At 32.4% G+C, this 15,235-nt stretch overlaps 1 protein-coding gene across 2 annotated transcripts; it reads right to left on the reverse strand.

Annotated features, from left to right (window-relative positions):
- Window positions 1–6,633: 6,633 nt before the first annotated feature.
- On the reverse strand, window positions 6,634–9,065 carry LOC108458124 (S-adenosylmethionine synthase 3-like). Of its 2 annotated transcripts, none has more exons than XM_017757395.2 (2): window positions 8,721–9,065; window positions 6,634–7,978 (listed from the first exon to the last, which is right to left on the reverse strand). In XM_017757395.2, the coding sequence occupies exon 2, from the start codon at window positions 7,970–7,972 to the stop codon at window positions 6,800–6,802; it is 1,173 nt and encodes a 390-aa protein (XP_017612884.1). In that variant the 5' UTR covers window positions 7,973–7,978; window positions 8,721–9,065; the 3' UTR covers window positions 6,634–6,799. The 2 variants fall into 2 exon arrangements, with proteins under 2 accessions (XP_017612884.1, XP_017612883.1); XM_017757394.2 differs by having other exon boundaries at window positions 6,634–7,974; window positions 8,721–9,064.
- Between the last annotated feature and the right edge of the window lie 6,170 nt (window positions 9,066–15,235).

Genomic DNA, 15,235 nt, shown 5'->3' on the forward strand with positions numbered 1-15,235 from the left:
TTTCGATTTCAAGAGTACATCGGCCATCGCTCAGGTCTTCCACCTAGGTCGTACGTAGTTGATCTGCGAAATAGGTATTGCGAGTGCGAAATATTTTAGACTCTCCGATATCCGTGTGTGTATGTTCATGCAGCGTGTGCGAGAGCAAACTTAACTGTTGAACAATTCATAGACGAGATCTACACGTTGTAACGCACATTGCGTATATGAGAGAACAAATTTCCTATAATCTCTGATGTCTCAAATTGGAAAGTTTCATCGCCTGCTTTTGAGATGGTGCCTGACCATAGTCTCCGTAGACATCCTAAAAGTCGACCACAATCGATGAGAATTTGAAATGACATAGATGTCAGGGAGATGGTAAAACCCAAACTGTGCACTGTGTCGAACATCCGGACACAACCAATCAACTTGCCCACATCGTGTCTATATTTCCAGTCAATCGTCTTGTAACGTCAGGCTCAAACATGACGAATGATATATTATTGAGCGCATGTTCTTGTAAAAACATTGTAAAAATATGAAAAATTATACAAATGATATACTTTATTCAAATTATACAATTAATTAAATATAATAATTAATACATATTTTTCTTATTCTTAATTTAAAACACGTTAAATTATAATACAATATTCATGCATATTTAATTTAAAACACATTAAATTATAATATAATATACATGCATATTTATTTTGAAACACATTAAATTATATTAGAATAGACATGCATATTTAATTTAAAACACATTAAATTCTAATAGAATATACATGCAAATTTAATTTAAAACATGTTAAATTATAATACAATATACATACATATTTATTTTAAAACACATTAAATTATAATACAATATACATACATATTTATTTTGAAACACATTAAATATATTAATTTAACTGAAAATCAAATAAAGTAAAAAGTGAAATGAAAATGAAATTAAAATAGGGAATGAAATGAAATGAAATTCAAATTTAATAGAAATTAAAGAAGGAAAAAAGAGATTGATTTAAGGTGACCAGCCAAAAGATCTTTTAATGGCCAACACCAAGGCCTGCCAGAGATAGTCTTACATTGGCTGTCACAAAGCCTGCCACAGATGGCCTTACATTAGCTAGCACCAAGCTGAAGCCCGCTTACTTAGGCCTAACATGAGAAAAAAAATGAAATATATAAATTAAATTTAAGTTTTTAATTAAAAAGTGAATAAAGTGAAATGAATATGAAATGAAAATAAAGTATAAATTGAAATGAAATAAATTACAATGAGAGAAAATTAATATGAATAAAATGTAAATTAAAATGGAAAAAAGATTATTTAAATGAAATGAGAAGAAATTAAATTTAAATAAAAAAAAGATAATTTAAATGAAATGGAAATGGAAATGGAAATGGAAATGGAAATGGAAATGAAAAAAAAAAGTTGAAAGGATGGGTCAGGCTTGTGTCAGGCTTGCGGTAGGCTGGCAAATAGGCTTTTAGTGGCGGGCACCAGTAGACGGCTTGGCAGGCACTAGGCCTGCTACGATGTGACCTAATAGGTCAGGCCTAAAAAAAAAAAAAAAAATAAAATGAGAAAATTTTTGAATTTAAATGGAATTTAAAATTTTGAAATGGAATGATATTTAAATTGAGAAAACTTTAAATAAAAAATGAAAAATTAAATAAAATGTAATTGAGACTACTTCTAATTAATATGAAAATATATGAAATGAGTGAAAAAAATAAATTGAAATGAGACTACTTGTGATTAATATGAAAAAAATTGAATTTTAGGAAAAAATATTTAAATGGAAAAAAATTAATGAAATGAAGTGTTAAATGAATATGAAATGAAATGAATTTGTAATGATTATGGAATGGAATGAAAGTTCAAATGAAAATAAATTATAAATTGAAGTGAAAACAAAAACTGAAATGAAAAAAAAAATTGAGCTACTTGTCATTAATATGAAAAATATTGAAATGAGAAAAAAGAAATTTAAATGAAAAAAAAACTAATTTAAATGAAATGGAAATAGAAATGGAATGAAATGGAAATGGAAATGGAAATGAAATGAAATAAAAAAAAAATTGAAAGGACGTGTCAGGGCCTGTATCAGGCCTACGTCAGCGTCAGGCTAGTCAACAATGGCCAGGAATTGGCCGGCACCAAGCCCATTTAGCCTTCCATTGGCCGGCACTAGAAGGCTAGACCTGGTGTAAGGTGACTCAACAGGTTAGTGCCTCAAACAAGTTTTTTTCTTTATTTTTCCAATTTTACCCTTACTCAGCCACTATAGTCCCCCGCTATAAATAGGGTACTTCAACCTAAAACCCGATTACCACCGCTGATAACTGTCACTCATTGTTGACCGTCGTTGTTGACTGCCAATAGTCATTGTTCTCTGTCGATCGTTGATCACCTCCAAACACCTCCATCAAGCATCGTTCATCGCCGACCACCACCGATCACTCAATGGACCCTAATCTTAATATTCTTTTAAATGACAACAACCACATTGCTAAAAATGTGAATAAGGTAAACGGGAAGAAAAATGTCCTGCTTAATTTTAAATATTCATTTAAATTCTTTGTTAAACAAGAAATATAAAATTCTATATTTATTATAAACGCAGGATCAGTACCAAATTGTGAGACCCTGATTGCATAATCTCGGTTATGATCTTGATTATTTTCCCAATCGAAGAGTTTTACCGTATTTGAACGTCGTGGGGTAGCCGCATACATTCAGATATTTGCGCTGCAGGCCGATTTAATAATGACCTTAGTTGAAATATGGTGCCCGGAGACACATACGTTCCACCTTTCGTATGGGGAGGTAACTATTACACTGCAAGACGTAGCACTCCAACTGGGGCTATCTATAAACGACGAAGCAGTGAATGAGCTTGGAAATGGGCTCGATCCATGGTTGAAAGAGTGCCCCTCAACGATGAGGAATGACGATTAACCAGTGTTAAATTTACCTGGTTAAGAGAAAACTTCCGGCATCTTTCGAGTGGTCCAATGTAGATGAACATTATCTACACTGCAAGAGCATTCATTCTGCAACTTATAGGTGGGATACTGTTGCTGGACGTCAATCAAAATAAAGTCCACATTATGTATCTCCCCTTATTAGAGGATCTTGAGATTGCCAGTAGATTTAGTTGGGGCTCTACAGTGTTGGCATGCTTATACCGCGAGCTCTACAAAAACAATGGGAGATTGTTGCCTTCTACTGCAATCTTGGGCATTATACCGAATGTCATTTTTGGCATTAGTGAGCCACCAACCGTATGTGTGGCTACTCGTGAACAGGTAAATATATAGTTCAATTTTGTCACATGTTTTTTAATTATATAGTATAGTATACTCATTTTTGCATGGAAAAAATAATCTGATAATTTATTATTATTTTTAGATGGTCAATTGTATCGGGAATCGGGCGATTGTTCACCGTACCCGTGTACTGTATGATAATCGAGACTCATTCCGGGATGGCGTAAAATACACTTCCGAATCTTTCTTTTTTAAATACAATAATTGCACAATAAAATTAACTAATAACGTGTTGTTTATATTATGCAATTTTTATGGATGTCATATGTCGATGAAGGGATTGCGACACTCATACCATTATGGGTTACTGAGCAGCAACAACTGTTTGTGTCAAATGTTCCATTAATTCATTTCCATATGGTGGAGTAGCACGATGTAGGTCGGGTATTGAGCCAGTTCGATTGCGCACAGCCTATTTAGAACCCTCCCGTCGACATCAAAGAAGTCCACGGAATGGACAAAAAGGGTTCAGGTCGGGACGCTTTAAATTGGGCAAAAAAACATGAACCGTATATCTTTCTGTAGAATGATCAACATTCGAGGCGCCCTCCCTTGTATGTTTTAGAGAAAGGGTTCTCTCTTAAGCGCAAGTACACAGAATGGTATATGGCACACGGGAAGCCATTTATATTCCAAGGTTGTTATATCCTGGTCCAAGAAGACGTGCAACCTGAATCTTCCTGATGGTTACAGAGGAACGCATGACTGCGCTATAATCGAGTTCCGCCATTCGGGAACACCGAAACCAATTTTGCTTCAAACCTCGATCCCGAGCACTAATATGAAGCATTTGGCTCATCATCATACCATCCGACTCGTCATTAAACCACTCGGAGCCCGAGCCCGAACCCTAATTTCCTCAATTGTTCTAGGATATTTTTGGTGACGACCACGAGCCTCAACATTCGATACGGTCTGGATTGTCCTCATACCACTCGGAGTTCAATCGGGAAGCACGCACACCTACTATTGAAGATATTTTTCCATCAGCACCTCCGGTCACGTAATACCTTTTAACTCATGATTATGGTGTATATGATTATATTACTTTTCTAAGTATACCGGGCGAGACACCGGAGGCCGGACTGAGCAACTATCAAATGCCTTACCAAGGTGCACGGACGGAGGCAGTCGGACTGTTACACGCCAGTGCCAGGGACGTAGCCGAGATCACGACAATTTTGATTTTTATTTGTAAATATTTACTTTATTTTGTAATTATTCTATTTTTAATATTAATTTAATTTTCTAAAATAATTATTTTTGAATAAATGACTTGAAATATTTAATAATAAAATATATAATTGAATAAGTAATAGTACACAACAAATTAAATTTATACATACAATAAAATACAAACATTCTAGAATATTAATACACAAAATATAAAATTCAAACAAAAATAACACGCACTAGATTAAATTTAAACACACAAGAAACTACAAATAGATGGGTAAAATTAATAAACGAAAATTTTAAATTCAAACTACATATAATACGGACTAAATTAAATTAACAAATACAAAAAATACAAACATTCTAAGAAATTAATACGAAAATATAAAATGAAACCTTAAACCCTAAACAACTATATTAAATTTACGAGATATAAAAAATACAAACATTTTAAAGAAATAATACAATTATTTTGAATAGTAGTTTCTTCACAATTAGTCGTCTTCTGCTTGAATCAGGTCTACGTTACATCAATACCCCACTTATAAGTTGCGGAATAAACACTATTGCACCATAGATAATGTCCATCTGCGTTGGACATCTCGGTTAGCCATCTATGGCGCAAAAAGTCATTCTGCCCTTAATGGCATAACCTTTACAGTTGACATGAAAATATATAATTCAACTCCGTTAAAACATGACAGTATATAATTTAACCCCGAAATTCGGTTGTACATTACAAAAAACTCTCGTCCGCAATCCTCTACAAAAAACTCATTTGATGATGCACTACAAAACATTCTCATTTTGATGGCTCTTTCAAAAAAATAATTTCTCATCCATTTACATTATCAAAACCCAAACTATCTCCTATATATAGAGTGAGAAGAGGTTCCGGCCATCTAACTCCCAAAATTAAGAAAACTAATTTTTTAATACTTGGTGTTGGCCATCAGTGTTCTAAAATAAAAAAAAAAATTAATCTAATAAAGTTGGTGTCGGACATCGGTGTCCCAAAACCCCCAAAAAAAAATTGGGACCTGAAAGAGGTAATGTCGGCCATTAGTGCCCCAAAGTAAAAAAAAAATGCCTTGAGACCCGAAAAATGTACTTGGTGTCAATCATCTACTTGCCTTAAAATGACACTGGTGCCAGCCATCAGTGTCCCAAAGTTAAAAAAAAGTGTCTTGGGACCCGAAAAATGTACTTAGTACTGGCCAGCACCAAAAAAATTTTTTTAAATGACTCTAGTGCCTGCCATTACACAGCCAGAACCAACATTTTTTTAAATACTGGTATTTTTGTATTCCTATATGATACGATTTAAAAAAATTTACCCTAGTGTTAACCATTCATGTCGCGAACTCAAAATATTCGTTTTTATAAAGGCTGACACAATCATTAGGTAATGATGGGGCCAAAATATAAGATGGTGTCGGCTATTGGGTTTTCAAAACCTAAATTTACTATTCATTTTAAGTCATTTTAGTGAATGTTTTTGAACCAATGTTATTTTTGTAAATATTAAATTTTTTAAAATTAGATGGGTAAAATAGCTAATCATTCTATATCAATCCAAATTCTTTGTAAGGAACACATAGCTGGGATTAAACCTGGTCCAAAATAGTTATGTTTTGACGAATAAAAAACTCCAATGAAACATTCAGGTAAAAATACGCACTATACGAACAATTCTACGCTCAAACTTTGTATAAAAAAAGTTATGTTTCATATATATACATATATATCTCCACTTAAAAACTTTTTTGTTTCTTTGGTGAAAACTCCATTTAAACTTTTAAAACTATATGTCATCAAGTCCTCCAAATACAGCATTTTCCGGGTTTCCTCATCATTGCGCAGACATGCTATTTTAGGAAATGTTTGTTTGATAGAGCAGAGCATTTTGGAAATGAGTAGTTCCAAAATAGGCAAGCAATTGACATAATGATTATGGGTATTTAACTCAATTAACTTTGCCTGCAGTTGAGCAACCAGTTCAGTTCCAAAGCTATCTTTCGTGTATGCTCTGATATTGGTTAATGTTATTAAACAATCGTTACCCTTACTTTACACTTATTCCTTTGAGAAAATGGGAACAAAAAGAGATGGCTGTAATGGTGCAAAAGCATATTATAGCACAAATGATGTTCTTTCATTAATAGAAAAAAAATTGAATATAATAGTAGTAAAGATTTAAAAAAATAAAAATCACATGTTTCTTTATTCTTCTGCTGTATACCAGAATCATGGCTACAATAGTAACCATTTGCTGAAATTTTAATGTAACCAAACCAAGTTAGGCCTTTGGTTTAAGAGGCTTGACAATCTCCCAAGTGAAATCTTTGTCATCACGTCCAAAATGACCATAAGCAGCAGTCTTTTGGTACCTAAATTTGCCTCCCCTCTTCAAATCAAGATTGATAGAGATCATCCCTGGCCTGAAGTCAAAGATCTCCTTAATCAATTGCAATATATCCTTGTCTGGGATCTTGCCTGTCTTGTATGTGTCAACAAATACCGACAATGGTTCAGGCACACCGATTGCATAGGATACTTGCACAATACAGCGGCGTGCAAGCCCTGAGGCCACAACACTCTTTGCTGCTTGCCTAACAATGTAGGCACCACTACGGTCCACCTTTGTAGGATCCTTTCCTGAGAAGGCACCTCCACCATGAGCACCCCACCCACCATAGGTATCAATAATTATCTTTCGGCCAGTGAGTCCCGCATCACCATGAGGTCCACCGATTACAAACCTACCAGATGGGTTGAGATGGAAAATGGTTTTGTCATCGAGATACTTCGCAGGAATAACAGGCTTAATAACATGTTCTTTCAAATCTGTATGGATCTTCTCATTGGTGACAGTCTCATCATGTTGGGTTGAAATGAGAATTGTGTGAACACGAATAGGGACCATGGCTCCACCCTCATTACGATACTCGACAGTCACTTGGGTTTTACCGTCAGGCCTCAGCCATGGGCATGTCTTGTTCTTCCTCACTTCAGTGAGCCTGGCGCCGAGCTTGGTTGCAAGCACATGGGTTAGAGGCATAAACTCAGGGGTTTCATCAGTTGCATAACCGAACATGTGACCCTGGTCACCAGCCCCAATTTCCTCAGGCTTCTTGGTGAGGTGGCCATGAACTCCTTGAGCAATATCAGGGCTCTGTTGCTCAATGTTAACTAGAACTTTGCAGTTGTCAGCATCAAGGCCAACATCAGCTGATGTAAACCCTATACCTCTGCAAGTATCACGAACGATTTTCTCATAGTCAACTTTAGCATTGGTTGTGATCTCGCCAAAGACCATAACCATGTTTGTCTTGGTACAAGTTTCACAAGCTACTTTGCTTTCTGGATCTTGTTCTAGGCATGCATCAAGAATAGCATCTGAAACCTGGTCGCAAATCTTGTCGGGGTGGCCCTCATTGACAGATTCGGAAGTGAATAGGAAGGTGTCCATATCTACCTTGTCACATCATAAGGCGCTAAATTAATGTTCCTTAAAGTGAAAATTTTAGTTGGAAAACAACAAATTTAACACACCACAGCTCAAAGTCTTATGGTAATAAAATCCAAAAAAAGAAACAAATATCCTCATCAGACTAGAATTCAACTTCAAAATTTCACTCTATGACACATTAATGCATTATTTCATTGTAAATATACTTCCTTTCTACGTTATCAAAAGTTTCTGAGAATTTGTTTTTTCATGTTAGAGTAAAAGATTAAATATACAATTAAACTACAAAGACAATGGAAATGATTATTATTCACGAAACAAAAAAAAATACATTTTATTTCAACATATAATCAACTTTTGCATCCAAATTACATTCTTGTTTTTAGGTGGGGAGGGTTGGTGGGGGAAGCAAAGCAACCAAAAAGAACAATTCAACATTAGTTACCTAGGGATTTATGAAATCGAGCAATTTATGGACATAACAAAACATATAGAGAGATCAGTAGCATTCGAAAGCTACAACTTTTATAGATGAACCAAATATTATCCTTAATTTCACAAATCTGATGAACAAAAACAGAATCAAGAGTTTAATTATTAAAGAAAAAAAAAAGCTCATTCTCAAACGAAATGAATTCCACTTCCATTTATAATAAAAAAGGAAATCTTGATAATATTCGAATCGATCTGTTCAAAGCATTTTATTGTGAAGGAAAAAGGAAAAAAGAGAAAGGAAAAGGAGCAGTACCTTTCAATGAGATCTGAAAGAAGAGATTGAAAATGGAAAGAGGAAGAGAGGAGAGGGAATTGAAGTACAGGGAGAAATGGGATATTATTTATATGACCGAAAGACGAATCGTTTGATTCGCTCTTAATCACTCGCGATTCCCCGCCCTTTTCGGTGTTTGGCTCTTCCCCTGCTTTTCTCCACCCCCATATTGTATTATCTCCTGCTTCTCGTCACAAATTTTTTCAAACAATCTTGACCCTTTAAATTTTGACTATTTCTGGACGACGAGATTGGAGGGCAGAGATTGGATCTTGTATCAATATGTTGTAAATTCAAGTCCTCTTTCACGTTGATGTTGGGTCCAATTATATCAATCCTTTACAAGTAAAAGAAGTTGCATTAAATTTAGGGATAATTCTTATTTTATCCTCTAACTTTATAAAGGAAATTATTTTAACCATTTATTTAATTTTTTTCTTCTTTCAACTCTTTAACTTACATTATTTATCAAATTATCTCAAAATAGATGAAAAAGTTAAAGTTTGTTAATTTTCTTGATGTGACATTCACATGTAGACCACATTAGCAATTAATTAAATTTTAAAATATTTTTTATAATTTTAAATGTTTTAAAATAATTTTTAATTTTTAAATATTTTAAATAATCAATTGTTAATGAGACATTCAAGTGGCAATCTATTTGAATGTTATACCAAGAAAGTTAACGTTAACTTTCCCTCTATTTTTTGGTAATTTGACAAGCAACGCAAGTTTAAGGATTAAAAGAAGCAAAAAATTAAATGAAGGGTTAAAATAATTTTTTTTTAAAATTGATATATTTAAATATATTAATAATGCATAATTATATTAAAAAATTAACAAAGCATAATTCTATAAATTAATGTTCGTTAATTAAGATAACGTCCACTACAGGAAAATAGGGCTTTAGCGGCGTTTTATCAAAAAACGCCGCAAAAATTGTAAAACACATAGCAATAGCGGCGTTTTATCAAAAACGCCACTAAAAACAGAGCAACAGCGGCGTTTTAGTAAAAAACGCCGCTAAAAACAGAGAATTAGCGGCGCTTTTGGCAAAACGCTGCTAAAAATTAGAGCATTAGCAGCGCTTTTGGCAAAACGCCGCTAAAAACCAGAGCATTAGCGGCACTTTTGGCAAAACGCCGCTAAAAGTCATATAACCCCTAAACCCAAAAAAATCATAAACACTAATCTATAACCCCTAAAACAATAATTATTAAAATTTATGGTTATACAATATATTAAATATTTTCTTATATAATCGTAAAAGAGATAGTATTGAATTTAAAATATCGAATTAATTATCATTATAGTTTATGGTTTATGGTTTAAGATATATAGTTTAGGGTTTAAGATTTTTGAGTTAACTATGGTTTAAGATATATGGTCTAGGGTTTAAGGTTTAGGAGTTAACTAGTATTTGAAGGTTTATGATGAATTATGGGTTTAGGGATTATAATTTAGGGTTTAGGGGTTAATGTTAGAGTTTAAGGTGTAAGGGTTTGGGGTTAAGGGTTAAGGGTTTAGAGTTTAGAAAAATAATAATAATTAAAAATATTTAACTTGTTTATATTTAAAAATTAAAAATATCAAATGAAAATAACATGAATATATTTATAAAAAAAATTAAAACAATATCATTAGGTTTAAGTAAATTTACGTTAAGTATTTATAAATTTAATTGAAATTTAACTTAAACGGGTCGTTTTCTTTTTGAAATGTTTTCTTTTCTCATGCCCGACACTAAAACCCCTAATTTTTAAAGTCATTGAATATATATTAATAAAAAACATAATTGTTTAACTTAAACATGATTATGCTTTAAGCATGATATTAATATATTTTATTTTTATTCAAGTCTCACTTCATTCAATATATGAGCCTAAAATTTTATCTAAGTATGCCCATATTAATAAAAGGCTTAACCTAAACCCAATTTAATATATATATTTATATTATTTTTAATTTAATATTTAATATCCTATATATGTAATTGTATTTAAATTTTAATTTATATTTATTAAAATTTTATATGTAATTGTATTAGCATTTTTAATGTTGACATTGTTACTAAAAACATGGTCCCTGGTGAAGCAAGGTTAAAAACACCAGTTAAATCAAATTATTAGTTGTTAGGATTTTGTCCTTCTTATAATTTACAAAAAAAAATCAAATTATCAAGATAAAACATGTCAAAATTAATTCTTAATGTAAATAAAAATTAATTAACAAATTAAAAATTTGGCAATATTTAATAACATAGGTTATTCAATAATTAATTCTTGCCAAATTTGATATTTTCCTTCTATAAAATGAAAAACATAATTAAATTTAAGAACATATTTGTTGTGTTTCCATATTAGTTATTGTGAAAATTAATTCAATCCGACTAATTTTAATTCAAGTTAAAATAAACTCTTGCTAAAATTTATTCAAGTTAGGAATTAATATGTATTTTAATTCACATTAAAATTATTTTTCCAAAATTAATTAGTTAAATCGGTAATAATCTGAAAAAATTATCAAGAAATTAATAATGTTGTATTGTGTAATTTTCATTTTATGTTTTAGGATATGAAAATGCATGCCAAATGTCAATTTTTTATGTTGCCGCATCAACAACTTACCATAATTGGTTGAATAGGAGGCAACGAATTAAACTTAAATTGCACCAAATTAAAATTCATGTATACAATTACACATTAAATCAATGTTAATGTATAATTGGATCAAACTTAAATTGCAACCGAATATAGGCCCAAATAGGTTGGACACTATTGGACTGTAGCCCAAGAAGAGTATTTATATTCTTGAAATATGGGCTAGACCCGGGGATAGCAAACAAAACATAATTGTTTTTCAATTTAAAAAATGAAAACCCAAACCCTAAAATATCTCTCATGGAGAGCATCAAACATGGAAAGAGTTTTCAAATTTGCCACTATTCGTACTGAGTGTGTTTTTTCTGTCTTCTTTTCATCTCTTTGTTTCAAAGAGCGGAAACGGAGAAAAGCCTAAAGTTAGGGGTTTTGTGTTTTTTTTCTTCGAGTGATGGCGAATGTAGCAGTGGATAAAGATCAACAATGGCTAATGAATTTCCGTTTAAGGTAAGTCGGAAATCTTAGTAATGCTTTCCTTGTTATTGTGTTTCCATTTATTGTTTTATATATACGTTTTTTTTTTATCACAGAAAAAGAAGTTTGAAGTTGTTCAATGTAATGCTACTATAAATAAAGGTTTCTTATTTGTATTGATTTTAAACTCTTTTTTTTTTGGGGGGGGGGTTATATAATGTTAACTTTCGATGGCGTTCTTTGGTTTGTTCATCTTTGTTTCATTGGAGAGCTGATAGGTGAGTTAGTGTATTTTCTTTATTTTTTATGTTTTTTTTATATATAAATTAATATTTGAATCTTACTGTTTTCTGTTTGTTTCTCGGGATTTTGCTTCTCGGTTTTGTTCCTTCCCAAATATCCTTTCTTTTTTCAAAATTTTCTCTTCTTCGTCCTCACACTTTCTGGGATTTTTATTCCGTTGTTATCAGTTTTCTTTATCAACTTTTTTTAATGATTTTATAATATTACAGGAATTGTTGTGTAAATTAGAAAGAGTGGGAGCTTTCAATTGTCATATCGATTCACGCAAACACAATAAGAAGTGAGGAGGAAGTTAACAGAGGTGAAATTTTGTGTTTGTTTTGTAAGAGGTATGTACATTTGTCGACCTTTTTTTTTTTTCTGTTAGCTGCAAAATTTCTTTACCCATTTAATTAGGCTAATTTGTTGATATATGCCGAAAATTTTGAAATTTATCTATTCATGTCAGAGTAAAAACGCACCCTATAAGACGCGTTTTCAAGTAAACGGTAACAAATCATCGAATGGTCACAATTCCAACAATCATAGGATTCTAATAACCATATTTTTCCTTATATAAACTCATTCTTTTCTTTACAATTTCCTTCTTTCTTTTTCTAAATTATTTTCCTTTGAAATGTTAGTCTGATACTCGCCTGCTTTGATCGTAATTTTAAAACTTGTTAATGGTAACTAGTTGGTCTCACATGACGCTAGATTAACAAGAGAAACAATGTTTTTGAAGTATTATTAAATAAACATTGATAGATAACAAATTGCATGATGTTACTTTTAGTGTTACATTTTGAATTTTTTGTTCATTTTAATCAATCGTAACTTTTTTAGGTTTACTTTATAGCGAGATTTTAAGAAGCAAAAGTATCGAGGAAATGGAACCTTAATTGTCAAACTTGTTGAAAAATAAATAATTTGTAAAATGTGTATTTAAATAGTAATTTTTAACATAATTCATAAAATATTCAATAAAAAACATTCCAGACGAATAGACACTAGAAAGCTACTTCTAACAAAAGTAACTGACAACTAGTAATCTTTATTTGTATGATTATTGTTTTTGTTTTTCTTTCCTCTAAATATAAGTTGAAAGGGGTTGAGAATATTGTGACCTTTATTTGATATTTGTGAATTGTGACATAGTTTGACTCAAATATTGTAAGGTAGGATTTTAACTTGTATCCTCTAGAAAAGGATTTTACTTGAATTGAACAAAAAAAAAAAGAGTTCAAAACATCAATTCTTTGATCTCTTTTCAAGGTACCATTTTACTTGTGTGCTGTGGACCATTTTCTTCAATTTTATGGAGGTTTTTGTCCAAGTATTAGTTAGTTTTATGTGGGTTGTTTTGCTGCAGCTTAAACCAGGTTTGAGCTACTATGCAAAAGATCCACAGGCTGCTGCAAATTCATTAACTTCTCTTCTTGACAAGGCAGAAAGTGTTGTTCCGCTAGATTTACGATCAAAGACTGCTGTGAGAGTTGGGGTAGGTCTTACGTTCATGCGTTATGCATTCTAAGCCTTTTAATTTGCTGAACAATGGGGCTATCTGTGTAGGCAACTGCTGGTCTGAGGGCATTAGGAGGCGAGGCATTTGATAAAATTTGCAATCGGTAATTTTATTTTCAGATACATGTTTGTTATGGCCACAGCATTTACTTTACCATTTCCTCAAGCTAGTGCAATTTAAATATGTATTTAGGTTAGGGAACTTTTGAAAAGTAGAAGCACCCTTAAATCCGAGGCAAATTGGGTCAAAATTCTGGATGGATCTCAAGAAGGTTCTTGTGAGTGGGTATGATATGCTGAATTTTCTTGTACTTTTATACTTTGCTTTTACTTTGCATACTGTAATTGGGGTTAGAGTATCTTGGCGTCCCTATATTATAGCTAAAATGCAATTTAATCCTTGTATTATAGAACCGAGTAATTTAATCTTTAAACATTTGATATAGGCGCAAACAAGTAAAATTGATAACAATATTGATGTAAAATTATTTAAATGCTGATGTGGACTTTTCTTCTCAAATCTTACATAGTACATGAGTTGTACATGAGTTGAAATCCGACAATATGTATGTTCTTAATTGAAAAAATGTTGCTACTCAGTTCCATCTAGAGATCAATATTTTTGTCAGATTTCGGGGGTCTATGCTAGCTTTTAGATGGTTTCCGTTAACATTGCTATCAATTTTACTTATTTCTCCAATGTCAAACATGGAAAAGATTGAAGGACTCAATTACGTAATATAGTGGATTAAATTGTACTTTTGACTAAGTACAAGGACTGCTTGATATTTTAATCTTATAACCGGTCAACATGATCGGTCTTGCTTGAGATGCTTTCATGGTGGTGCGGAGCCAATTGGAGAAATCCGAGGGTTTCTCTGGGGTAACTTAGGAAACTAAAATAAAGTATTTACGTCTTTGTTAGGGCTAGGATCCGTTGTAATTTTTCCCTCTTGATGGAGCCAATGGACCTAATTTGGACTTTCTTAACCTCCATCTTCTTTTATAGGTGACAATAAATTACCTACTAGGGAATTTGGGAAGGACATATCAAGACACAGTTGGCATAGTTGATCTTGGTGGTGGATCTGTTCAAATGGCGTATGCCATCTCCAAGAATCTCGCTTCAAGAGCTCCAAGTTTACCAAATGGACAGACAATTATGTAAATGAAATATATCTCAAGGGATCAAAATATTACCTCTATGTACAGGTACCCTCCATTTTAGCAAAATAGGATTACATTAATGATTTGAAATTGAATATAAAGAGAAATCTTAATGGCTTGTGATTCCTTAAGCAGTCTTATCGACAAGTCTCTATTCAGTCATTTGTATAATCTTTATATTTTAGTTATATACTTATGGCTTTCTTGTGTACGCTTTTTTGCACTATGGCTTACTTGGCAGCTCGAAAGCGAAATTTTGAAGGCCATGAAGATTCGCAACCCTTGCATCTTGGAGGGTTTTGATGGTATGTTTGAATTTCTTTGGTTGCAACCAACACTATAAAGTGCTGCTTTTTTTAAATATATATATATGTGTGTGTGTGTATTTGGGCTGCAAATGGCAAGCACGATTTATGAATTCAAGAACTAAGTTTATAGCTACTGACG

This window comes from Gossypium arboreum, chromosome 4 (assembly GCF_025698485.1).
Source record: "Gossypium arboreum isolate Shixiya-1 chromosome 4, ASM2569848v2, whole genome shotgun sequence".
Lineage (NCBI taxonomy): Eukaryota > Viridiplantae > Streptophyta > Magnoliopsida > Malvales > Malvaceae > Gossypium > Gossypium arboreum.